Consider the following 25,790-nt stretch of genomic DNA (forward strand, 5'->3'; position numbering starts at 1 on the left):
GCCAAGGTGGTTCAAAAGGCCAAAAGGTCTGGCGTGGACCTCTGTCCAAAGCCTGCCTTGCCTCACAGGGGACCCTGAGCTTTGGTGACTTTTCTGATAAATGAGGAAAAGAAAGAGAGATACATGCAACAGTGAGGTTTTGAAGCCAAACTAAGACCAACCACAACTGGAGACAGCAGCACTGCTCTGTGTTTTCTTTTTCCTTAGTGCAAAGTGTAGGTGTGTGTGTGTGTGTGTGTGAGTGAGAGAGAGAGAAAATCTAAGAATACGAATGAGTGTAAACAAGAGCAGCCATTACCCAAAGATATCCAATGACCTGCCTCTGAGAAACCTGGGCTCCAAGTTCCATCTCAGTGAGTGGTGCTGGATAGCGGACAAGCCATTTTCTCTTAGTTCCCTCATCTAGAAAAGTGGAAATAAAAAATGACCCACCTCATGGGGTCACGGACAAAGGCTGAAAGGCCTCTTTGCCTTAAAAGGTTATATAAACTAACAGTAAAAGCTCAGACAAAGTTGGAAGAAAAGATTCCTCTGCCCGAAATGGTCCCACTGTGAAAAACAGCAGTGATGGTAGAGTGTCACCCCACACAACGCTAAGGAAGACGAGTGGACAAAATGAGTTAACAAAAGGTGTGTGTGTGTGAGTATTAGAACAGTAATACAGAAAAGTCTGTTCAAAGTAGTCTATCCTCGTTCATCTCTGTTTCCTCAGTTCTTCCCAAATGCTTTAAGGAGCAATCCATCCTTGCCTACACTAAAATATCTTCATCATGCTGATAACATATCTTTGATCAGAGGGTCTTTGTGGCACTGGAACATCGTGAGTGAGAAATTTCCTCATCCAATAGTTTCCATTTTCAAACTGATTCAACATTGGGTCCCGATCCAATATTATAAGCTGCCATCATTGGAATATTTGGACAACAGGGGACAGACACAGGGAGGGAGGGAGCAAGATCTTTGGGTCCATTAAAATTCTGCTGGAAGATCCCTTTTGCTAAAGTGGTTTGGAAACCATTAACAGTAAAACTCCGTTCCCTCTGTGGTACCAAAGAGAGGCAGCCATGGTGAGGGGAGAAAATGCAGTGTTTGGATCAAATCTCTCTTGCTGCCTTGGAATATCCACATTCTGGATAAAAACCCCAAAGGTGAAGGTTGCACTCTGTATATTTTTAAGAATTTGTTATTGGGTGGAGTCTCTGGTGCTTGACAAGAGTCTGTCTCTGCCGGAACCTCCTACCACACTCTGTGCAACGATAGGGCTTCTCCCCGGTGTGGATTCTCTGGTGGATGATTAGGTCAGCCAGCCGGATGAACCTCCTCTCACACTCATCACAGGGGTAAGGCTTTTCTCCGGTGTGGATTTTCTGGTGCCTGGTGAGAGAGGACAGCTGGTTGAATCTTTTCCCACACTCTGCACAGCTGTGGGGCCTCTCCCCTGAGTGGGTCCGTCGGTGCCTGTGAAGGTGTGACAGCTGGTTGAACCTCCTGCCACACTCATCACAAGTATGAGGTCTTTCCTCGGAGTGTGTCCTCTGGTGCCTGGTTAGAGCTGACGAAGCGATGAATCTTTTCCCGCACTCGGGGCAGCCATAGGGCCGTTGGCCCATATGGATCCTCTTGTGTACTGTGAGGGCTGAGAGGTGGCTGAAACATTTTTGGCAATAGGTGCACCGGTATGGTCTTTCTCCCGTGTGGATCCTCTGATGGCTGATCAGATGTGCCCGCTGGCTAAAAGTTTCTCCACACTCGGTACAGGCGTGGGGCTTCTCTCCTGTATGGATCCTCTGATGTCTCGTGAGGTGGGAGAACTGGTTAAACCTCGCCCCGCACTCAGCACAACGGAAGGGCTTCTCTCCTGTGTGAATGTGCTGGTGTTTGGCCAAGTCTGACGGGCAGTTGAAACGTTTCCCACATTCGGCACAGGGGTGAGGCTTCTCCCCGGTGTGGATTCGTTGATGCCTGGTAAGGTGCGACATCTGAATGAAGCTTTTAGGGCACTGGCCGCAGTGGTAGGGTTTTTCTCCCGAGTGGGTTTTCAAATGTTTGGCTAGGCCTGATGGGCGGGTGAACCTTTTCCCGCACTGAGCACAGGCGTGAGGTCTGTCCTTCCGGTGGATGCCACCGTGAGCCCGGAGCTCCTCCTCTCCCCTAAACCTTTTCCCACAGTCTGGACACTGGAAGCACTGCCCGGCTCGTCCCAAAAACTTGGCACCTGTGGAGTGGGAAAGGCAAGTCAGATGTGATGGTGGGAGGGAGACGGAAAAAAATTCTGCACTCTTAATTGAAGTGTGTTGGCAACCCCATAGGGTTTTCAAGGCAAGAGAGGAACGGAGGTGGTTTGCCATTGCCTGCCTCAGCACAGCAACCCTGGACTTCCTTGGCGGTCTCCCATCCAACTACTATCCAGGGCCAACCCTGCCTAGCTTCCAGGATCTGATGAGACAGGGCTAGCCTGGGCCATCCAGCTGAGGGCACGGCACAAAATAAACTACAGTTTACCAGATGACTAAAAACATTCATAAAATTATAATTAACACAGTGCAGGAAATGCTTGCATGCATTTGGAATTAAGTAATCTTTAGAGGGATGTATCACATCTCATGCAAGAAGGGAGATTTGAACTGGGGGCTTCAGATTCTCAGCTTGCATTTTTACTTACAATATCCCACCAGGTCACTATTGGACACCAGACAGCTGTTGACTGAGAAACAATTCACACATCGCAAAGTACTTGCGCCCCACATATCTACTCTGCATCCTGTCAATCAGCCACACTCTGGGAATTCCCTACTCCAAACAATTCCATGATTCAGACTGAGGCTGGGGCCCAGGGGGAGATTAAGCTGTCCATTTTTCCAGGTCTGCTTCAGTTCAGGAAATCACCATTTTCAGGGGCGGATGTTTAAGGCCTCTCTCCCTGTGTCCCTGGTTCTAATCTGAACTGGGCCCATGCATGTCTGGGAATTAAGTTCTGAGCAGGGAATTCCCAGAGTATGCTCGATTGACATGATTTGGGGAGGACATGTGGGGGACATGAAGACTTTGTACCTTAACCGTAACCCTACTCTGCATTTACATTCTCACAGATGAGCATAAAAAGCTGATTTATAGTGGGGAAGACCTGGTTTATCTATCCTTCTGTTCAGTGATGTCCCCAAAGGAGGTCTTTCCCATTCCTGCTCCTTGTAATCCTTCTGACTGGAGATAGATTGTGGCTGGAACTTGCTGTGTACCAGCCATATGCTCTATGACTGAGCATATGTGCCCCAAATGACCCTTGTCTACTATCATGCTCCTGTATACCAGAAACTCCCAATTCTGCAAAAGCTCCAATATCAGGTCAGAATAAACCAAACGGCTGCAGAACTTGGGTGCCAAGGGAATGTAGGTTGCTGGAGGAGCAGCATAACAGAGGTAGATGTTAAGGTTGAGGACCTGCCATCTTGGGGATTGCAGACTATATTTTATGGGTATTATGATTGTTTGATTTTACTGTGATTTTAAATTGCATTTATTTTTGATGTAACCCACTCTGAGCCCATTCGTGGGGAGAGCGGGCTAAAAATTGAATATAACAACAACAACAACAACAATAAAGAAGCCTTTACCCAGTGAACCTTACCCAGTGAACTGGCACTCCTGTTGTCTTGCTGCCTGACTTCTTTGTAGTTTTGCCTTGGCCTGGAGTTTGTTGAAGGTCGCAGCGTCTCAGAGCAGTTTGTGGTCCCCCCTTGAAGCGATGTTGTGACCTGAAACAGCCACAGCAATTTCAGTGAGACCGAGGAGAGGGAATCTTAGGGCTGTTTTGCCTCATCTTGCCATTTATACAAAGTGGGCCCTGACTCAGCCAAGGTCTAACTGGAGTCAATGGAACAGCAGGCAGCTGTGGGTGGAACGTTTATCCACCAGCATCTGTAGATTCCCTTTCCTAAGCCCCTGCAGATGCCTTCTCCGCTGCTTCTGGGTTATTCCATAGCAGTCCTCTCAGACACCCCAGTGTGACAATAGCTGCATCACCCCTCACAAATATATTTTGGGATCAGGCCTAGAATTAGTCAGGCCCTGTAAACATGCACTTGCCCTCTTAAGGGTGCCACGCTGCACACAGGCAAAATCGACAGCTGCCCACACCTGTGCATTACCTCTGGTTGCCCCTACTTTATGGAATGGCCTACCTGAAGAGGTCAGGAAAGCTCCCAATCTCCTGGCTTTTTGCAAACTTTGCAAAACTGAATTATTCAAGAGGACTTTTTTACTCAGACAGGAGGGCTGTAATATAAGGAAGCTGTCTCAGAGCCGCATCAGTAAAGGGACAGGGAGTGACTTTACTACTATCGCTGCAAGTATGATCCTATTGGGTAGATGCTATGTTGTTTAATATGTCAATCTTAGAATTACTTATGCTCTGTTTCAGCATTTCTTCAAGTCTGTATTGGATTTCTGCTGGTTTTAAATCCTTGCAAATTTGCACCCTAATACATATGTATTGAAAGGTTGTTGGAAGCGACTGTACCAGCCCAAATTGTGTAATCCACCTTGAGTCTCAGTGAGAAAGGAAGACTATAAATAATGTAAACAAAATAAATAAATTAATTAAAAAGTATGTGCATTTAATTTGCCACTGAATAGCCACAGGTAGCTGTAACTCTGGGACTAGAATAAAACTATCCATCTCAGAGTTTCTCTACATGAGGCACCCTGCTGCTCCTGCTGCTTAAAACTTTGAATTAACCAAGCCCCGGCAAGGCAAAGGCTCCAGAAGGGGAGACACTCCAGCATGCCAGAGGCAGCGGAGGGCTGTGAGAGAATTTGTCTCCTCCGGAGTGATCTCCGCTGGCTCTATCATTTAAAACTAAACTTCCCGGCTAACATTGCATCTTCCAACATGTGAAGAACACGTGTCAAAAGTATTGTACAGAGAGTCTCTCAGAGGAACGACTTCTGAGTCCATGGAAATTCCCCTGCTTGGGATCCCATTCCAGACAATAAAGAATAAATGCCTTCACCTGTTGTTCCCGTTTTTCTCCCTCTCGCTGCCTCAGCAGGAATCCCTCTGCCAGGGCCACTGCCTGAGCACAGGTCTCTGGCCCACGTTCTCGGACTTGGTTCTGGATCTCCTTGGGCAGGATTGTCAAGAACTGCTCCAGGATCAAGAGCTCCAGGATCTGCTCCTTGGTGCGGCTCTCTGGCTCCAACCAGCGATGGCAGAGTTCCCGCAACCGGCTGCACACCTCACGGGGCCCCTCAGTCTCCTGGTAGCAGAACTGGCGGAAGCGTTGGCGCTGCGTCTCGGCACTCACAGTGTCTCCACGTTGGATGGTGGCCTTCATCTTCCCGTAGTCTCCCCTGTCTCTGATCTCCAGGCTGCTGAAGAACTGCTGGCCTTCTCCGCTAAGGTTTGGTCCCAATCTGGCCACGCCTTCTCCTCGGGACCACTGGCAGGCATCAGCCACCCTCTCAAACATGGACAGGTCATCCCACGGAGGCAGGTCTGGCACCTGGGAACTTGTCCAGCCTGAATGAGAAGACTGAACCGTCTTTAGGATTTCCTGCCACTGGGCCTCTCCGTGTGATTCCCGCATTCCCTCTTGCCTCTCTGGCCTACCCGGCTGAGGTGTGGCCCACCTCAGAAACTCACCGATGGCTCCAGCCTGAACGGCCCGTGGAGATTTTCCTGCTCCTGTCCCCGAACCTTGTCCTGGTTCAGGTCGTGCAGGATTTGGCTCCTCCATTCTTCTCTCCAGGTTGCTCACAAAGGCAGCTGGAACCGGAGAGTCAGCATCCTTCCTTCTCTTGGATTGCCACCATTTTGTCTCCTTGGGCTTGGCTTCATCCCCACTCAAGTCCACATCTTTCAGCCATAACTGGGGACATGATCCTCAACGGATCACGTGCAAGTCAGGTCTTCTCAGAGGTGTTACCTACAAGACATCCAGGTCTCAAAGCCCAATAAATAACACAGGACACCAAAATTCCCATCTAAGGAGTGCTGTTGGTTCCTGAAGTAAGAGAGGAGGAAGAGAAGTTATGTCTTTATGCACAATAAGCTAAAATCTGACGTTTAGTCTGTAAGTCTTCCCCTCTCCCAGCCACTGGCTGAGCTGCTGTAATTTTACTTTTTAAAAAAATGCCAAGTGATGTGGATAAAGGGTTTGTCATCAAATGCTGAATGGTCAGACCAGATGCTTTCAGGCAAGTGGAAAGTGAATTTGGTAGGAAGAGAAAAAGCCATGCGGGGCCTAGGAATAGAAGGGGCTGCATATTACTGAAAGCTGAGGCATGAGCGGAGGGCCAGGCAGGCACTGAGGGAGGGGGAAGCTGAAGGTGCTGAGTGATCTTCACGATAGTGTCGCCACGGCCCCAGAATCCCAAACCTGGAGATTCATGCCACAGGGCCTGGTGATGTCATACTGAATAGTAATACTAATGCCACTACTTCCTCCCACTACAAGAAGGTGAACCTCGTGGGATCTGTGAATGTGTGTGGTCATAGTCACGTGGCTTTGAAGCAACTGATGACTCACCACTGACAAAAGTTAAAACGTAAAATGGGAATTAATTGTGTGCTATCTATACAATACAATTGAGCGGTTAATGCCAGATTATATGCCTTTCATCTGTAACACACGTGCACAGTAGCTACTATACACAGACAAGTGTATAGTAGCCTTTAAAAGAAGCCATTTAAGCCTTTAAAAGAAGCCATTAGGTACGTGGGCTTACTGATGGCTCTGAGATTTCAACCTGCCTCCCTGAGAATAAAACCCCAAACCAGAAAACATGTGAGTTTCTCCAACGGGCCAAATAGTACCCCAGGACCATTTTGGGTTGGGAAAACAGCTCCGGGGGGAAGCTGAAGCTCCTTCTCCAATCTTAATCAAGTACCATGGGAATGGAAGAGAAAAAGCAACTCATAGTCTGACTGTTACACGCAGAGTGGAGACCCCAGACCCAGCCTGGGCACTACATGCGTGACTCGGTGATGGTCAGATATCCAATGACGTCTGAGACCTTGTTGGAAAGGACAGAAGAGTCTTGAATTTTATATATCAATTCAAAATAAAAAGCTTTGCAAAGAAGCAAATTTCTACAATCTGAATAGATTATACAAATTAATCCAATTTGTTAGTATTGAATAATTTATTTTACTTCTGTGAGTGGTGGCGGCAGTAAAATGGTATTTGGAACACCCCAATACTGCCACTGCAAATCAGTTGTCTCAGGCTTTGAAGACTTCACCGGCCATTGCTCACACAGGGTTAGATCCAGCCAACTTTTCCACTGGCGAAAAAAGGAAGTCCCCACTGACTACTACAAAGGCTACACTAAAGGTCAGGGGACCTGCATGGACAAAAGCTATGTGCGATGGGGCTGTAATTAGGAAGGGAATTGGTCAAGATTGAGTGAACAAGCTGGCTGGATCCGGACCATAGTCTTAGACCTATCTTCATAGCCTGACAGGGTATATCCTCAGTTTGTTGACCCCCCACCTCAATCCCAAATCCTTCACTTGAGGATAGCAGAATATCGACAATCACAAAGGGACCCATTCAAAACTGCTGCTTTGGTTAGGGACAAAGCTTATGCTGCTCCTACTTGGACAACATCCAGAGGGACAGTTAGATATGAGTTCGGTAGCGCCTTGAAGACCAACAAGATTTTCAGGGTATGAGCTGTTGTGAGTCAAAGTTCCCTTGGTCAGATACCTGATAAAGGGAGCTTTGACTCTCGAAAGCTTAGATCCTGGAAATCTTGTTGGGCTCAAATCTTGCTGTCCTGCTGCAGACCAACACGGCTACCCTCCTGAAACTAACTACATGGCCAGTTGTTTGCCCCCATAATAAATTATAAATCAGTTCCCAAATGGGTTCACTCCAGCCTGCAGATTGTTGGATGACACTAGACACCCACAGATATATCTGGAAACAGCTCCCTTAAATACCTGAAGCAACCTGATCTGGAACTCCGAGACCTGCTTCACACCACAAGCGACACCACTCACTATTGCTGCCCAGTGACAAATCCTCCGGGGCAAAACACATCCTCTGTGTTGCCTGTTTGGGAACCGGTGTGACCCATCTCACAAAGGCGCTATGAAGAGGAACAGGGCAAAGAACACATTTTGCAGAACGCTTCCCATTCCCACTGACACGGCGTTCCCCGTTGGTTTGGGAAGCCCTTTGCATGCTCCATAATACATAACGGACCTCTTTCAGCAGAACATTTCTCTCTCTCTCTCTCTCTCTCTCTCTCTCTCTCCTCCCAACCGCAAAGAGATGCTCAGTTTCCAGAACACCACTGAAAGTGCAACCCTGCGCCTTGCAGATTTACCATCTACTCACCTCTGTGGTTTCCCCCAGCTTGGGGGCATCTACCATCTCTAGATCAGCTGCTGATGGGGGGGGGGGAGAGCTGACTCTGAAAGAGGAAGCTCCCTGCGTATTCCTTCCCCCTGTGCCTGCAAGAGATGGGTGGCTCTAGGACCCAGAATGCTCAACACATTTAACTCTTCACATGCTGGTCAGCCAGGAGAAAATGCTCGCTGGTGGTTCAGTTGACTGTCTGACCAGATCACACAATTTTGTGTCTTTTTGGCAAAGCTGCTTTTCAGACAACAAAATGACCCCTGGACACTGTTGATTACGTAAATCTAGAATGCCACCTAGAACTACTCCATCCGTATTTACTTGGACGTTAAAAAAAAAAAGAAGGTAGTCCCCTGTGGAAGCACCGAGTCATTACTGACCCGTGGGGGGACGTTGCATCAGGACGTTTTCTTGGCAGACTTTTTTTGTTATGGGGTGGTTTGCCATTTGCCTTCCCCAGTCATCTGCATTTTACCCCCAGGATGGAAGGAGTCAACCTTGAGCCGCCCAACTGTTCCCGGCTTCCACCAAGATCAAACTCAGGTCGTGAGCAGAGCTTGGGCTGCAGTACTGCAGCTTACCACTCTGCGCCATGGGCCTCTTACTTGGAAGTAAATCTTTCTTACTTTGTTCCCAAGTAAGACCGCCCCCCCCCCCAACCTGTTGGCCTCATAGGTATAATAGTGTTCTACCTTACATGGTTCTGATGAATTCAGCTATGCTTCAGGGTGCAGTGGCATTTGGAAATCTGGCACACAGGTCTAGAAGGGGTTTCCTGTTGTGGCTTTGAAAACTAAGAACTTTTTTTTCTGGATTAGATCCTACTTCTAGCTTTTAAAGAGCCACAAGGTTAGTTTCAGGACAGATCTACTGATCCTATCTCATACTATAGTAAAGTTAGAAAAGGGGCAACTACTGTGAGTTTAGAATATATTTTTATACAATTGTGAATGGTGTGGAGATGGTGGTTAGAGAATTTCTTAATCTCTTAATACTGGAATCAGATGAAATTGGCAGTAAATACAGGGCACATAAAAGAGTACTTCACTCAAGGCTTCATTAACATATGGAACTGTCTGCCACAAGAAGTGAATGCCTCTATAGACAAGTTTTCAAAAGGAGATCAGTTACTTCCATCTAGGGTGGGTCAATCAGAAGCTAAATAGAATTCTTGATTCATATAGGGTGGATCTCCAAATTCCAATCGTTTGGTGGGAAACAGCTATATTTAGGTTTCCTGAGACTGCTGAAAGACCGCTGTTGGGAATGGTGCTAAACCATTCGTTTTTCCAAACAACCGCGGTTCCTGTTTTTAATGCAAACACAGTAAAAATTAAATGATAAATATTAGTATAGACTGTAATTTTAAAAAAATCCTACTGTATTTTAAAAAATCATTTTAAACTGAGTTTTATCTACCTTCCATTCTTCCAAAGTCTCTCTTTCCCATTCAACCCAACCCAATCTACCGTTCAAACTCTTGACCAAACGTGGAAACAAAATGAGGCCAAGTCCAATATATTTTTTTCTGATAGTTTTGGGTGAGAGTATATTAGGATGTCTTCATGTACTCACTGGACAGTGCTAAAACTGAACACATTCAAGATTAGCAGCTAATGTGGCATAGTGGTTAGACTGCTGAACTAGGAGGTAGGGGACCTAGATTTGAATCTGTTCTTTGCCTGTGAAATTTGCCTGTTTAACAAACCTCACAGGGGGTTACTGAAAGGAGGAGATGAGAGTGCTGCCCTTAGCACTTGGGAGAAAGGGAAGGATAAGACTGTACTACATAAATAAATAAACCAACCAACCACTGCATTGTCATGCTTGGAAACAGAGGCACCCCTTGAAAGTCCACCTGGCTATTAAAGGCACACAGTCCCATTAAGTGGCAGTTTTTAGGCCAGATTGAGTGTAGCCCATTAGCTGATGCTAAACTGCACACAATTCAACAGATTATCATTTGACAAGATAACTGCTGCCACTCCCAACAAGGGATCTATGCTTTGAACAGCTGCGTGACTGGTAACCATCCAACAGGTGCAGCCTTTCTTGTTTCACCTGATTGCAGTTTCTTATTGATATATTTGTTTCTCTGTGTTTTATTCTGCTTTCTGGCTCGTTTTTATTTCGCTGATGGTTTGAATGCTGGCTTGATCGCTTTTACATCTTTTTAATAGTACGTTGCCTTGGGGGCTCTGAGTTGACAGGGTAGGCAAAGAAACAAATCACTAGGGCTGCTTCTCTGGGCTAGGAAAAGAACGAATGTCTGCCTGTCAAACCTGACTGCATTCCAACTGTTGTTTGCAAAAGGGGCTGCAGTTTCCACTCTCCCCCTCGTCCCCCCATGTCAGCCTCTGAGTCTAGGCATACGTCCAACCGATGCAGTACCTACACCCAATCCTGCTTTCACATGTGCTAAATAATCCACTTTCAGTGCACTTTACAATTGGATTTTATTGTGTGAAATGGGACAATCCACTTGCAACCCATCCTTAAAGAGGACTGAAAGTGCATTATTCGCAGGGGTGGGGGGGGGTGGCAACTCGTTATGAAAATAAGGACTCGCTGGTGACTATGTTGTATCATCACGGGGGGGGGGAATCTCTTGCTAGGGTTGCCAATCTCCAGGCGAGGCCTGGCGATCTCTCAGAATTACAACTGTTCTCTAGACGACAGAGACCAGTTCCCCTGGAAGACATGACTGCTTTGGAAGGTGGACTTTGGAAGGCATTCTACCCCTTCCCTCCCCAAACCCTGCCCTCCTTAGGCTCCACCGCCAAATCTCTAGGAATTTCCCGACCCGGAGCTGGCAACCCTACTCCAGAATGGTCTGCCAGGGCTGCTGCCTCTCGCTGGGCCATAGCCGAAAGCACCTTGGAAGCGCTTCTGCACGCCAAGAGTTAAGTCGAGCGTGAGCTCTCCGCCCTAGAGAGACTCAGGAAGCCGAGCGGCCAGCGCCGGAGTGGGGGATGCATTAGCCCGCAGCACCTTCCTGCTCCTCCTCTTCCCAGGATCAAAACTTGGGATTTGAATTTTAATCAGGGAGGGGGGGATTTGCCTCTGCAGGGCTGCAGACCTTCCGCAGCGGGGCTTTGTGCGGAGGGGCTCAGCGGAGGGGAAGCGGTGAGTGGAGGGCAGGGCGCGGGCGGGGGCAGCTGGAGGAAGCGAGATTGCGCCGAGGGTGTGGGGCGAGGAAAGGCAGGGAGAGCCGCCTTTGGGGGGGGGGGGGCTCTGCGTGCATTTGCAAAAGGCCTCTGCAGGGTTGAGAAACCTGGGAGATTAAGGGCAAGATCCGCGTCCAGCAGCCCCTTAAAGACCAACTAGGTTTCCAGGGTCTGGGCTTTAAGGGAGCTTTGACTCCAGTCCGTTTTGGACCTGGGTCTTTCTTGCTCTTCGACTGCAGATCAACACAGCCGCCCACCTGAAACAGCCTGGGGAAGAAATCGGTCTTCAGAATTTGCCTGACGTTTAGAAGAACGGGGCAGGACGACGGTTATTTTATTGCTTGTTTTAATACGTCGGGCCTTCCTGCAAAGAACTCAGGGTAGTCTGGGTGAGGGTAACAACAACCCTGTGAGGTCGGTTAGACATGGAGATAGTTGACGCTGGGAGAGTCGCCAAGTCAGGATTAAGGATTTAAGCCCAGGCCCCAGACTGGTGCTCTCAGATCCTTGTACCTTTTAGCCTCCATACTCAGAGTTGTCAGAATGGGGTAGGCTTATCATTTTGCAGATAGGGGAATAGAGAGGCAGTGCTAGAAGACCACAGGGAGATTTGTTTTGATTCGAATTCAGGGTTCAGAAGGCATTGATCTAATCCCGCCCCCTTTCTGGGTTCAAGTGAGTCTTTTTGTTTCTTTTTAAAATCTCTTCCAAGGCTTATTTTAAGAGCATTTATGTCATAACATTGTAGCCACCATGTGGTACCCATAATAAGAATGGTTACATGCTGGTTTGAAAAACACCATTTCAGTCTATGGTTCAGGACTAGTAGTAGTCTAAAGACCAACTAGATTTCCAGGGTATGAGCTTTCTAGAGTCAAAACTCCCATCAGACAAAGGGAGCTTTGACTCTTGAAAGCTCATACCCTGGAAATCTAGTTGGTCTTTAAGGTGATAGTCGACCTGAATCTTGCTCTTTTACTATAGACCAACACAGCTACCCGCCTGAAACCATTTCAATCCATGTTTGTATCAAGTGACGAGATTCTAATTTGAGGTGTGCATGTGTTTTCTTTTGGATGGAACTAATTACCGTAGAATATAAAGGGTTGGCTTTCCAAGTGTGGCATTATGTTCTCACACTGGAAGGATGGGGCGAGGGATACTGGATTATTCCATATCATTGTGAAGGACTGGGAGGGATAGAGGTGAGATGAGGAAGAATGGGGTCCAGGCTCCTGGGTTCTTTGTGAGAAGAGTTTGGATCTCACCTAGATCACAGGCTAAAGAGAGGTGAAAAGGATGGCATTTTCTCACTCTTCCAGTGTGTTTATGGGTGAAGGTAGGCCTCTGACCTGGGCTTGTAACTTTGAGTGTAGACTTGGGAGATGGTAACAATACCGGATGAATGAGCTTAGCTCCTATGTGTGGTGTAAACAAGGAAATGGCCGTGTTCCTGAAGGCCTTCCATCTTCTGTATCCATGGTCAGTGTTTCCTCGTACCTTGCTTTTGATCTCTCTGTACAGTTCCACCCCCTGCCAGCTAACTCAGAGGGTACAGCTGCGGGGGGAATGAGGGAGAGCACCCCTCAGATCTAAACCAGCAACAGAGGAAAGCTGAGATTTCAGCAGGCGCCTCCATTTTGCTTGCGTCTGAGGATTTAGGGATGGGGGGATTAAGAGACCCCCAGCGAGTGGAGGCCTTTGGGGGGAAGGGCAGGCAGGCGCCATGGATGCTGATTCTCTGCAGAATGTGTTTAACTCCTGAGCCGATTAAAGGCTTGGCTTATCCCCCTCTGGACCCTGCACAACAACATCTCTGTTTTCTTTCCAAAGAGGCATGCTCATTTCTCTCTCTCTCTCTCTCTCTCTGTTCCCTGCACCGGCCATGTTTGGATTTCAAATAAAGGGTCCTTGGAAAATTCCCCTCCATCCAACTGGCTTTTCTTCTTCATTTAATATCAGCCCATCTTCTTTTAGATTGTAAGTGTTAAGAGTGTTGCTGAAAGTTTTCTTATTTAGTTGTTACTGAAACATGGATGCCAAATTCCTATGTGTGGTTTGTAACGACAGAAGAGATAAACTCTCTATCCTCCCCCCATCCCCCTCTGCAAATCACTTCAGGCCTCAAATAGGTAGGTAGGTTGTATTTGAGCAACTAATGTACTCTTATCTTTTTAATGGCTCAAGGTGGGTGAACATTTTTTTAGAGGATACAGAAAGCTGCAAATATTTTTAAACAATGCTATTAAAAGACCTTCTGTATAAGTATCTTAAGCCACAGGATTTGCTTTTTGAGACAATGAGTGGGAGGGCCGGGGGTGTGCAGAATGGCTGGTGGTTGTGCTGACAGTGACTATCAGGCTGTGTTTTGGGGGTCCTTGGAAGCATATTGGAGGAGTTTATCCATGAGAAGGCCCAAATCGTGGTCAGCAGTCTCTGGAAGGCAAGTTGTTCCCTGTTGCCAATTCTCCCATGAAAGTCAAAGCTCTGGTGGGATGTTTGGCATATCCAGCAAGCCAATGAGGCACTCAGTAGGTCTGGCCAGAGAGTTCTGTGAACCTAGGAACGACACACCCAAGAAAATGTTGCTGAAATCTGATGGGATTCATTGCAGCTGTGGGATTGCTTGGCAGGTGAATGAATACGGAAATGACTGCCTGACGGTCCCGAGTTTGAAAAATGGCTGTGCTAAGGGGAAACATCCCACCCCTTGGAAAATTAAATTCTGTTTTCTCCATTTTGGCAGAAATTGTCCATGCTCTGTTTTTTCCCTGTGCAAATATGGGATGGTCATTGAGAACACAGCACAAAGACTCCTAGGTTTCTATTCAAGTTGCCATATTTTGTTTCCTAGTGCGGTTGGACCCATTAAACCCTTCCTGGTGATCCCTGAGTTGCTTTACCAAGTGAATTTTAGAATTTAAAGGTCTTGCTTTGACTCTGACTAATTTCCTATTCTCTGTTTCCCTCAGGAAGACCTACGGCCTTTTGGATGGGAAAACTTTTACAGTTTGCCTCACTCAACTGAGACGGTTGGGTGACTGTCAGGTGGCTGTTCATCCAGCCCACAGAGTGGGAGCTCTGAGGTGTCCTAAGGTACTATCTAAGGTCAGAAGACGATAACTCTTTAACCTTTGTTTGAAGGTTGAAGCATGGGACTTGGACAGAGAGACCAGGTTTGAATACTGGAGCTAAGGGCCGATCAAAGAAAAACAGAATGGCTGAATAAAAGGAACATGGTCATCGTGGAACTTCTTAGCAAGGAAGCTGTGTGAAAGTGAATAACGACCCTTAGTGGAAATGGAGGAGCATGCCCGAACAGGAGTGGAGACAGGGGAGGGATCCGGGGCATCAGGAAGAGACCCATTTTCAGGCCAGTCTGGAACCTCTAGGGATGTATCCCAATGGGCAGCAACCCGACAAGAAGGGGTACCTCAGCGCTTGGAAACTCCATGGCAAGAGTATTTGAAAACAGTCCAGTACCCCTCTTCCGGATGGGCAACAGCACAGCTTCCCGATTTGGCTTCCTGGGATGACGTGACTGCGTTTGACCGTGTGGTAAATGCCTGCCAGTGGCCTAGAGAAGGGATGAGCCGCCTCATGCCTGCTCTCAGCGCTGATGCACAGCAGGCATTAAGCAACCTGAATGCTAGAGACAAAGGAGACCATGGGAAGGCCAAACCTGCCACCCTGCGAGGAAACCCGAGCAGCACTGAGGTGCAGCGCCAGCGCTTCCGCCAGTTCCGCTACCAGGAAGCAGAAGGGCCTCGGGAGGTCTGCAGCCGGTTGCGGGAGCTCTGCCACTCCTGGTTGGAGCCAGAGAGCCGCACCAAGGAGCAGATCCTGGAGCTGTTGATCCTAGAGCAGTTTCTGACAGTCCTGCCCAAGGACATCCAGAACCAGGTTCGAGAACGTGGCCCTGAGACTTGTGCCCAAGCGGTAGCTTTGGCAGAAGGGTTCCTTCTGAGACGGCAAGAGAGATTGCAAAATGAGCCACAGGTGAGAGAGCTGAAGGCGAAGGGTATAACCGCACTGTACTTGTGTGGCATAGGTGTTGTTAGTGTTAGACTACAGCTATGGAGACCTGGGTTCAAACCTCCTGGGTTCAAATCTCCATACAGCTATGGGAGACCTGGGTCTCAAATCTGTGTTCAAATCTCCATTTAGCCACAAAATTCACTGGGTTTCCTTTGGGCCAGTCATCCACATCATCCTGACCTACCTTACAGGGTGGTTGTGAGGATGAAATGGAGAATCCCCTGAGCTCATTGGAAAAAGGGTGGAGTGACAATGTGCTGGATAGTTACAATAATAACAACATTTGATTTATATATCACCCTTCAGGACAATGTGACACCCACTCAGAGTGGTTTAGAAAGTATGTTGTTATTATCCCCACAGCAAATCACCCTGTGAGGTGGGTGGGGCTGAGAGAGCTCAGGAGGAGCTGTGACTGGCCCAGGGTAACCCAGCTGGCTTTAAGCAGAGGAGTGGAGAATCAAACCCGGTTCTCCAGATTAGAATCCTGCCTCACTTAACCACCACACCAAACTAATTAGGTGAAAACAAAGAACATACTTATTCTTTGTCTTTTGGTGGTGAAATTCCCAAATTGGCTTTTAACAGGACTGATGAAAACTGTCAGCATTTATTTATTTATTTTCTTTGGATTTCTATTCCACCCTCCCCATGAAGGGCTCAGGGTGGATTACAACATATTAAAACACATTAAAAATTAATTTATACAGTTACAACCATACATAGATTGTTAAAAATATATATAATATATTCACATATAAAATATACATTCAGATGGCTGCCGTATTCAGTGTGGAAATTCAAATTCCTCTCCAAGAAATTTGCCACTGGAATAAATTACACAACTTTGCAAGTTTGTTTCCTTTTGTATTTAAGCTGCTTCCCTTTTCCGTGTGGGAGATGCAACAAGTTAGCCAGAAGCTCCACCTTGTGACCACTGGAGGAAAAAAATAGTTTAACTCTGGCTTAGTGGAACAGCCCTAAATCAAAGTTGATGTGACAATGTTTTTTGAAGACTGCATGTCTTCAGAAAGGATATTGCATATTTGAATGTTCTCTTGAGGGAAAACAGCTCAGCCCTTGGATGTCTGTCACTTAGGAGGGTGGTGTAGAGACCCTGTTCCACCTTGGTATCTAATGTGTAGGAATTTTCATTCATACAACCACCTCTTGCCTACAGTCTGAAGTGGTACAGTCCAGGAACAGTGTTTAGTCATGACCTGTCATTTATATAGGCTAGTATTGTATAGTGGTTAGAATGTCGGACTGAGATCTACAAAACCCAGATTTGAATCCCCATTCTACCAGCTCACTGGCTGACCTTGTGGCAAGTCAGCTCTTTCAGCCTAACCTACCTCACAGGGTTGTTGTTATGAGGGTAAAATGGAAGATGGCACAGTGACGTTGTAAACCACTTTGGGTCCCCACTGGAGATGGGAGAAGCAGCGTATAAATATTTAAATTGATTGTTTGCTTCCTCCTCCCCCCCCCCCCCCTTTCTCAGTTTTGGAATCATGATTATTTTCTGGCTGTAATGTTGCCCGCATGTACTTTCTTTGACTATTGGGATTTTGTGATGGGCATATCCAAATTTTTTATAGGCCAAAATTAGGTACCTGCATAAAAAAGTTGCCAAACAGAGCTTATGCTTGAAACCATGGAGGACATTGTGGTACGTGACACATTCTCTGTACTTTTCTCACCTTCTGACTTTTGTTCTGACCACCAGCTAGCCTCATTAGGTTAAAAAAGTGTTATTTTAGGGAGGTCTCCAAGTGTGTGCGTCATTTTGACATTGTCTCATTTCAGGGCTCTGTTTCATTACAGGCGACAGCCCTAAATCTCTCTGAAGGCCAGCGGTCTGTGTCAGATGTCCGACAGAGGCAGCTCACCAAGACTGGGAACAGGAGGGCCCGAGTGTTGGGTAAGCCTTTCACTTGAGTCTTCTGTTAGATGCTAAGGACGGGGGCCTATGAAAGGGGGTAGATAAACTATTGGGAGATTCCCCCACCACTTTAAGGCAAGACAGCCGGGGTTAGGTAAGCCACTTGCTTACTCACCTACGCATTGACTCTCAACAGTCTGCCGTTATTACAGTGTTGGGAATTGCTTTTCTCCCTTCAAACCTGAACTGTACCGTCCATGAAGTGAGTCACGGGGGAGTTTGGGAGTGTGTGCGCCTCGCGCTCCCTGCGCAACAGGGTTAGGGGCGAAGGGCTTGAGCAGGCCTCTTCACCGATGGCTTGATTGCCTCCTCGACATTCTGTTGCTTTCGGAGGGCAAATTAACATCCTTTGGTCTTCGTCAGACTGTTTCGGGGCGGGGGGGAGCTTGCCTCTGTAAATTAAAAACAGGCAGGTGGTTTGCTTAGTTTTGGAGGGGGGGGGTTCTCTTAGAACTTCCTACTTTGTCTGTGGGTGGCCCTAGTTTGTTGCCTTACTGATAGGCTCTGGGAACTTTGTTGTTCGAAGGAGTGATGACAGAACTCCTCTGCTCTTTATAGCCTAACATCATGTTTTTTTAGTATCTTACTGTGTCCAGTTCCGGGTGCTACATTTCTAGGAGGATGTTTATTGCTCTTTTCTGAATCCTTTTAGACCTGTAAAGACATAAGAATGTAAGAAGAGCCCTGCTGGATTAGGCCAATGGTCCATCTAGCCCTGCATCCTTTCTCTCATAGTGACCAACCAGTTACTATGGAGAGCCAACAACAGCAGACAGAGGCCGAGGCCTTCCCCAGAAGTTGCCTCCTGGCACTGGGATTCAGAGGTTTTCTGCCTCTGAACATGGAAGCTCCCTTTAGTCACCCTGGCTAGTAGCCACTGATGGTCATCTCTCTTGCTTATGGCCATTGCTACCTCCTCTAGCAGTGAATTCCACCATTTTAATCACTTGTTAAGTAAATAGGTACTTCCTTTTGTCCATCCTGAAGTACTGAAGTTGATCAGTTCCAGAAAGGGTTGACTGTTCTAATGAACAGAGAAGAGACTTGTAAGGCATTTTAAGCAACAATAGTATATAAATAATATTTGGGGGGGGGGGAGCAGGGGCTTATATGTTGATTTTGAATGTTTCAGGACCTTGAGTCATTTGAAAGGCGGGGGCGGGGGGGGGGGAGTTGTGAATCTCTGAACGCCACAGAGAGATTGTCAGTGGTGGCTTGACGTCTCCAGATGCCTCAGGGCATTTCAGTCAGGGATTCACGCCACAGTTGACTTACGGGAATTGAGTTTTAGTCATGGCTGGCTATCGAAAGTGATCCCCCCCCCTTCTCCACTCGTACTACTTTTGGAACACTAAGGGTTGCTGCTGCTAAAGGTGGGCTGTTGAGTGGCAGAGTTGCCCTCATTCAAGTTTATCTGGACGATTCAGTCGGCTGATGGGCTTTCTCTCCGATTCTGAAGGGTGGTGGCTTCCTCTCCAGGATGCAGCTTGGCTCACTTGCCTGAAGCATGAGAAAACGTTTCTCTCTGCTGTCTTATGTCTTATGCGTTCTCCTTTTGTAGTGTGAATTGCCTGGGTTGGTGATGGTGGGGAGGAGTGATCTTGAGGAGTGGGTGGCTTTGACTTTGGGTGTCCAAATTAGAATACCAAAACAAGCTCTTTGTGGGCCTGCTCTTGAAATTGGGAAATTTCAGCCGTCCCAAAATGCGGCAGTGAGGATTTTTCCGGGGACATCCCCAAAGGCTAGTGCTGCTGTTTCTTTTTTGGTTCCCAGTTTTTTTCTGGGCTTGGTCCTAAGTGCTGTTTTTCACCTTTTGAAGCCCCAGATTACTTGGATCCAGAGTACATGAAGAACTGGCACCACCCATCTCAACAAATCTGGGTTCTGAGATCTATGTAGGGTGCCTTCTTTGCTAAGGTTAGGTTGCTGGCCTTTTAAAATAAATAAGTTCCTAGTCATGGAACTAGTCATGGAAGAGCTAAAGTTGGTTTGAAAAACAAGCAAAGAAACCAAAGAAGAAGTGCTCAGGAAACTGCGCACCATATATTGTGTTTGCACATCCACATTGTTGCAGTGCTCACCCAGCCTTGCCCACAAACCTAATAAGTTGTCCTGAACATGCAGATATTGTTTCATTATTTCATTTCTGATACACATTGTCCTTGAGTAACAGTGATCTGAACTTTTGATTTCTCTTCCCTGTCTCCTAGGTGTCAAGATGACAAACAGAGCTGGTGGGCAGATTCAGCCACAAGCTGCCAGGGAAGAGGAGGCCCGCTCAGCTTCTGGGAGGCCTCCCAGGAAGCATAAACCCCACGTCTGTATTGATTGCGGGAAATGTTTTTCCCGCCCATCAGAGCTGGCTAAGCATGAAAATACCCACACGGGAGCAAAGCCCTTCCGTTGCATGGAGTGCGGGACAAGGTTTAGCCAGCTATCCCACCTGACAAGGCATCAGAGAATCCACACGGGGGAGAAGCCGCACTCATGCTCCGAGTGTGGGGCAGCTTTTGCCCAGCGTTCCTCCCTTATTAGTCACCAGAGAGTGCACTCTGGAGAACAGCCGTATCGCTGCCCCCACTGCCAGCAGTGTTTCAGCCACCATTCAGCACTTAAGATTCATGAGCACATCCACACCGGTCAGAAACCCTATATTTGCCTGGAATGTGGGAAACGGTTTGTTTCCTCGTCCACGCTTAAAATACACAAGAGGATCCACACGGGAGAGAAGCCATTTTCTTGTGCCGAATGCGGGAAACGGTTTATCCAGCGTTCCAATCTGATTTCACACCAGCGAACACACTCCGGAGAGAAGCCCTTTTGCTGTGGCGTGTGCGGGAAAAGATTCAGCTACCCATCGGATCTCACCAGGCACCAGAAAATCCACACAGGAGAGAAACCGTTCCCCTGTGATGAGTGTGAGAGAAGATTTACCAGGTTCTCTGATCTTGTCATACACCGGAGAATCCACACTGGGGAGCGGCCGTATCGCTGTCTCGAGTGTGGGAGGAGGTTCAGACAGAAGAGCGCTTTGGTAACGCACCAGAGAATCCACATGAAAGAGAAGACGGCAGAAAAAAAGAAGCCCGAGGAACCTGCAGAACCACAGGAAAATAGTGAATCGAAAACCAGTGAAATGGAGGAGAAAGCTGACATTTCAGAAGAAAAAGAGAAAGATGCATCAAGTACCTAGAAAGAACTGACCTTGCCCCATCTTCCTGCACTGGCCAACCCCTTCCTCACTGGCAAGGAAATCTCAGATAGGGGTTGAAGCGGTTTCATCTTGTTTCCTTGATAGCTTCCATTCTTTCTCTAACATTGATTATTCCCCCTGCTGAACATAACTGGACCTTGGTTGGGGGACTTGACTTGACTCAGGACTTAATGCATCGTTAACCCCTCTGCCTCTTCCTTATCCCAGTAAAGTCTGCTGTGTGAAAATTACTTATTGGTGGAGGGACATCGAGAGAGGGATACCTTTACCTCTGCAGTGGCTGCAACAGAAATCCAAGCCACAATTCCCAGCTCTTTCCCCATTTTCATCCTGAAGGGCAAAGCACCGTTCTCTGTTAGAGAAGCTGATGGCTCCATTGACTGAATGAAGAGAAACCTGATGATGGGAGGTTGTTCCATTCTCTGCCTGTCTGTACCTGGAGTGACATTGGAGCAGAGGGCTCTCTTGAAGAAGGGAACATTATGTGACATCATGTTTCTCTAAGCAAACCCTTTGGAGCCTATTGAGCTGAAGGCCAACCCCAGGTTTCCAGACTGTACTTTCATTCTCCGTTGAACATGCAAGAAAAAGACTATGGAAACTGCCTTGTTCAGACAGCAGATGGCAATCGCCACCATGTTCTCCTTGAGAGCTCCTTAGGAACATCCCATTGTCTGTTGCTGTATGCAGGGTGATCAGTGATGTGAGTCTTGGTCTGATACAGAGAGACAATTCTTCCATTCAGGGGATACCAGGTTGTGCAGTTTTGTATGTCCTCCCGCTAAAGGGTCGGCATCAACTATCATTCCTAAGATTTTTGTAGTCCCCCTAGGTGCTGTGAGGTTTGGTACAGGGTCAAGAGGGAGTGCCATGTCACTTCTGAAGGATCACCATGCCAGATCCCAGGGCCAGAGTGGCCACGTGTTTTTAGGCACAAGAGATTTGGGTTTCTTGTGCAGTAAATTTCACGGTTTTATGAGAAAGTTGCATTCTCTCAACCCGAGTTCCCTGTCTGTACAAAGGTGAATAACAAGGCCCTACCTCAAAGAGTTGTAGTGACAACAAACAGTGTAAAGACTGGATGTCACATCCTTCATTGGTCATGCTGTACAGTCAGTGTAATAACGGGTCATACCTTGAGGGTGGTGGAACAAATCCACTGGGAACGGACCCATACAACAGCCAGGCCTTTCTCCTGTGTGATTGGCCGGAGTGTAGCCAATGGTAATGGCATGTTTGGGAACCCTTTTTTTGTCCCTTTGTGGAGTTAAGCCTAGCTGTCTCCCATGTAGTGGAGCATTTTTGGAAGTTCCATCGGCCATGATGCTTTGAAGTGCCATTATATGTACTTGGTTGGATTCCTCTTGCCTCCACCCCAATAACAAAGGCTGTCAAGGCGCCAATTCCCCTTCTTCCACTGTTCTTGGAAGAAATATAATATGCAGAACAGCAAGTCCTCCCCTTCTCAAAGTGCCCTTGCAGCAATCCCCTCCTGTTTCTTCCTCACTAATGCCACTGCAGCTGTATCCTTCTCATTTTCTCTCTCTCCATACCTTTCTCATCACCTGAAACATTTTTTTCCAGGAATGGGAGAAATAGATGCTGAAAATGCGCAACCAATCAGGACCACATTTTGGCCCATTTGCTGACCCTTCCTGCTTTTTAAAAGTGCAAATGGATAACTCCTGAAGTCCATAATCTGTAGAGTTGTTTTTTTAAACTGTGGGAGGGAATGCTGCTAGAAGTTGGTCCCCTTCTGCATGATATTTCCTCCAGGTAGGCAGAGCTATGAACGACTCCCATTTCTGGAAACATCGAGAAAAAGAGCATCGTGTGGTTTGGGATGCAGGTGCCAAGACAGTCTGTGCTCTGTGAAATAGCCATTTGCCATATGGGCTGTAATTGGGACCCAATACCATGTTGAGGAAAACCTGCTCAGAGATGCCACACAATTCCATAGTGACTCCCTGACCTCAGTCATATGGGTGGTTGATTGTGGTGCCAGAGTGACCGGGGGCGGGGTGCTTTCCACATGCTCAGAGAGAGCATTTTTTTTCATGAAGAGGATCAACACTTGCTGAAATTGAGCTGTGGCCAGTGGGACCCAAGTGTCACCTCCCATCTTTGCTCTCATTGGTTTTTGAGCAAGTGGGAATAGTTAGCATTCACCATGGTGTACAGGAGTGAGGGACGGGGGACAAAATGGACTGCTCTTCTAAGGGGAGCTCCTGGATCTCCAAGCTGCCTTTTCCTCAGTTGCTGTGAGAAAGGGGGAAGGTGAATCTTTCGAACAATATCGCTAGTCTTCTGTCTCTCCCCACCCCCCTGTTATTTGTGAAAAATTGGCTATTTTAGTTCAAAATGGCATGGCTGTTACTGTGTATATGTATATTTGTTTGGATGAGGGGAAAATACAGTGATTATTCTTCTAATGATTGGGGGGAGTGAATAATAGACACAAAATATTAGGGTAGGATTGAGGGAAGAGGTAGGCTTGGGGTGGGAAGAAGAGACTTAAAAGTTGCAGTTCTTGATCCAAAGTATTTTTAGAAATTGTAAAGTCAAGTATTTAAACAGAGATATTCACTGATCTGCAAAGGCTGCTTGCCAGGATCCCTTCTTCCTTTACTTCGGGCCAAGTACATGGTTTGAATTGTCAATACCAGACAGCGCTATGATTTGGTTGGGAGGCAGAGGTACCTGGATCTGTTCCTCCCTGTTGATTAATGCAGTCAGAGCTGGCAGTGTGTTTACGGGGTAACAGTTCACAGCCTCCTCCTTCCACACTTTGTTGCAGATCCAGAAAAGGAGATCCATACATGGAGACTTATTTGTATGCATGTATTACTTTTACTGGATGGGGATGAGTGAATTGTATCCAAAGATGATGGACGCAAGCATCATTTTAAAAAAACAGCCAATTTTTCTGGTCATGTCAGAAGCAGCCTCAGAGCGGGCGTATGCTGACTCATTCATTCATGCTGTGTCTCATGTACGCAGACTTACTGGATGAGCACCACTGGGCACAGTCCAGCGATGTGTGTGCTAGCAGTGCTTGTTCTTAAATTAATGTCAGTTTCCTGGCTGTTGCTCAAAATCTGCAAACAGCTTTTTTTTAAAAAAAAAATGTTCGGAGAATGTGACAAGTGGTTTAGAAGTCTACTGGATAGGAGCCAGACCCCAAAGTACGCTCCTCCTCCCCCATACATGTTGCACATACGGATCCCGCACATGAACTCTGCTAAAACGCAATTTAGATTTGTCTCCTGAACTATGAAGCCTTGGCAGATGTGCAGTCCTCTCTACTGGCATTTCTGTCTCCTGGGTGAATTGGCTGTCTTCTCAGTCTGTGTCGCTGTTCTTTATTTTAGAGACCAACGGGTGAGCTTCCATAGTATAAACTCATACGTGTTTGTTGTTTTCCAGCTTTTAACATTTTTGAAATCTGACTGAATATCACTAGAGCTTCTGATCTGAAAGGAAATACTGGCAGCTTTACACACACACCCCACACACACACACACTAAATAAAAATTCAGTAATAGTTATCCAGCTGGAGTTCTCATGTCCTCTTTCTGTACCTTTAGCTGATGAGAAGTTTGAGTGTATTTATACACTTAGAATAAAAAAAAACCATAAGAAAGAAACCCATTGCTTTGTGTCTCGCAGCGTTGGTTCTCGATGACTGTTGGAGCGGCACTAAGAAGTGTCTGCTGATCTTCTATAGGAGCTTAACTGGCACCTGGCCTTCAGAAACATGGAAGGCTAGAAACAGGTTCCCAGCCTCCCCTCCTGCATCAGCACTACCTGGATTCCAGTTGTGGCTTGGCCCAGACCTGGTAGGCCGGGCATGGGAAGAGGCAAAAGTTTGCTTTGGGGCATCCAAATACCTTCAGTTGGATGTATTGTCGAAGGCTTTCCCGGCCGGAGAACGATGGTTGTTGTGGGTTTTCTGGGCTGTATTGCCGTGGTCTTGGCATTGTAGTTCCTACAATGCCAAGACCACGGCAATACAGGAATTGGCATTATAGGAATGCCATTGTAGGAGCTACAATGCCAAGACCACGGCAATACAGCCCGGAAAACCCACAACAACCAGCCTTCAGTTGGGCCTTGATGCCTTCGAGTTGGATGATGGCAAGTTGTCTTATATTCAATGAAATGTTATGTAAGAGAAGCACATGCTTAAACCTCTTCCATCGAAAGCAATGGGACTTTGTTTTTATTTGTTGTTTGATTTTTATCCCACCTTCCCCGCAAGCGGGCTCAGGGCGGGTTACATCAAGTATAGGTACAATTTTAAAACCAAACTAAAAACATGCAATCATAAAATACAGATTTTAGTCCCCAAGATGGCAGTCATTGCCAAACAACAGTCCCCGCACCTATACATGGGGGAGGGGGGACAACATTCAAACAGGAAACCGAAGGGGAGGCTCAACAGGTAGCCTAACAAGTTCTCAGTAACGGCTGGTTTCTGCCCGCAGTTATTCTAGGAGCCAGCCTCAGAAAATTGGACGTGAGGTGGGAGGAGGGAGAAACAGAAATTGAGTTTCAAAGGTCCTAGCATCTCTTCTTAGGAACACTGAGGGATTTTCCAGCCTTGCCCTTTCTAGAGTAATGACTGGATAAAAAATGATGAGGACCCCATTTTAAATAAATGTTTTCTGGACATCATCCGAACTGATGGTTCATCCTCATTATAGCCTTTCTTCCTTCTTCAGTAGGGGAATGAGACCAAAACAGGTGCTATGGGTTTTGGTACAAGGGTAATGGAGGCACCACCATTTTGGAAGGGTCATTATGGAATGTAGTTAACCATCACCGGCACAGAACGGTGTGGTTTTCAACAGTGCTACAATGTGTATCACTTCAACCCTTACGGTCATTTCGTTTACACAGAAATTTATTGTCCTGCTTTACCGCTTTTGCTGCATCTTAACAGATACTTAAAGGGGTGGTATTGCTTCTTTTATCCCTGCTCCAGAATTCCTGGCTTTGTCTAAGGGTGAGTGCGCATCCCTTTCTAGACACCAGCAGTCCTTTCTGTTAGCATG

At 47.0% G+C, this 25,790-nt stretch overlaps 2 protein-coding genes across 2 annotated transcripts; one reads left to right on the forward strand and one right to left on the reverse strand.

Annotated features, from left to right (window-relative positions):
* Positions 1 to 620: 620 nt before the first annotated feature.
* LOC129338542 (zinc finger protein 883-like) lies at positions 621 to 8,411 on the reverse strand. The gene is made up of 4 exons (XM_054992852.1): positions 8,346 to 8,411; positions 5,010 to 6,002; positions 3,626 to 3,752; positions 621 to 2,215 (listed from the first exon to the last, which is right to left on the reverse strand). Exons 2-4 carry the CDS (start codon positions 5,733 to 5,735, stop codon positions 1,173 to 1,175), a joined length of 1,896 nt encoding a protein of 631 aa, XP_054848827.1. The 5' UTR covers positions 5,736 to 6,002; positions 8,346 to 8,411; the 3' UTR covers positions 621 to 1,172.
* Positions 8,412 to 11,424: 3,013 nt separating this feature from the next.
* Positions 11,425 to 24,331, forward strand: LOC129338543 (zinc finger and SCAN domain-containing protein 31-like). The gene is made up of 4 exons (XM_054992853.1): positions 11,425 to 11,495; positions 14,509 to 15,535; positions 17,402 to 17,498; positions 19,730 to 24,331. The coding sequence occupies exons 2-4, from the start codon at positions 14,837 to 14,839 to the stop codon at positions 20,710 to 20,712; spliced, it is 1,779 nt and encodes a 592-aa protein (XP_054848828.1). The 5' UTR covers positions 11,425 to 11,495; positions 14,509 to 14,836; the 3' UTR covers positions 20,713 to 24,331.
* Positions 24,332 to 25,790: the final 1,459 nt, after the last annotated feature.

The sequence above is a fragment of the Eublepharis macularius genome, chromosome 12 (genome assembly GCF_028583425.1).
Source record: "Eublepharis macularius isolate TG4126 chromosome 12, MPM_Emac_v1.0, whole genome shotgun sequence".
Lineage (NCBI taxonomy): Eukaryota > Metazoa > Chordata > Lepidosauria > Squamata > Eublepharidae > Eublepharis > Eublepharis macularius.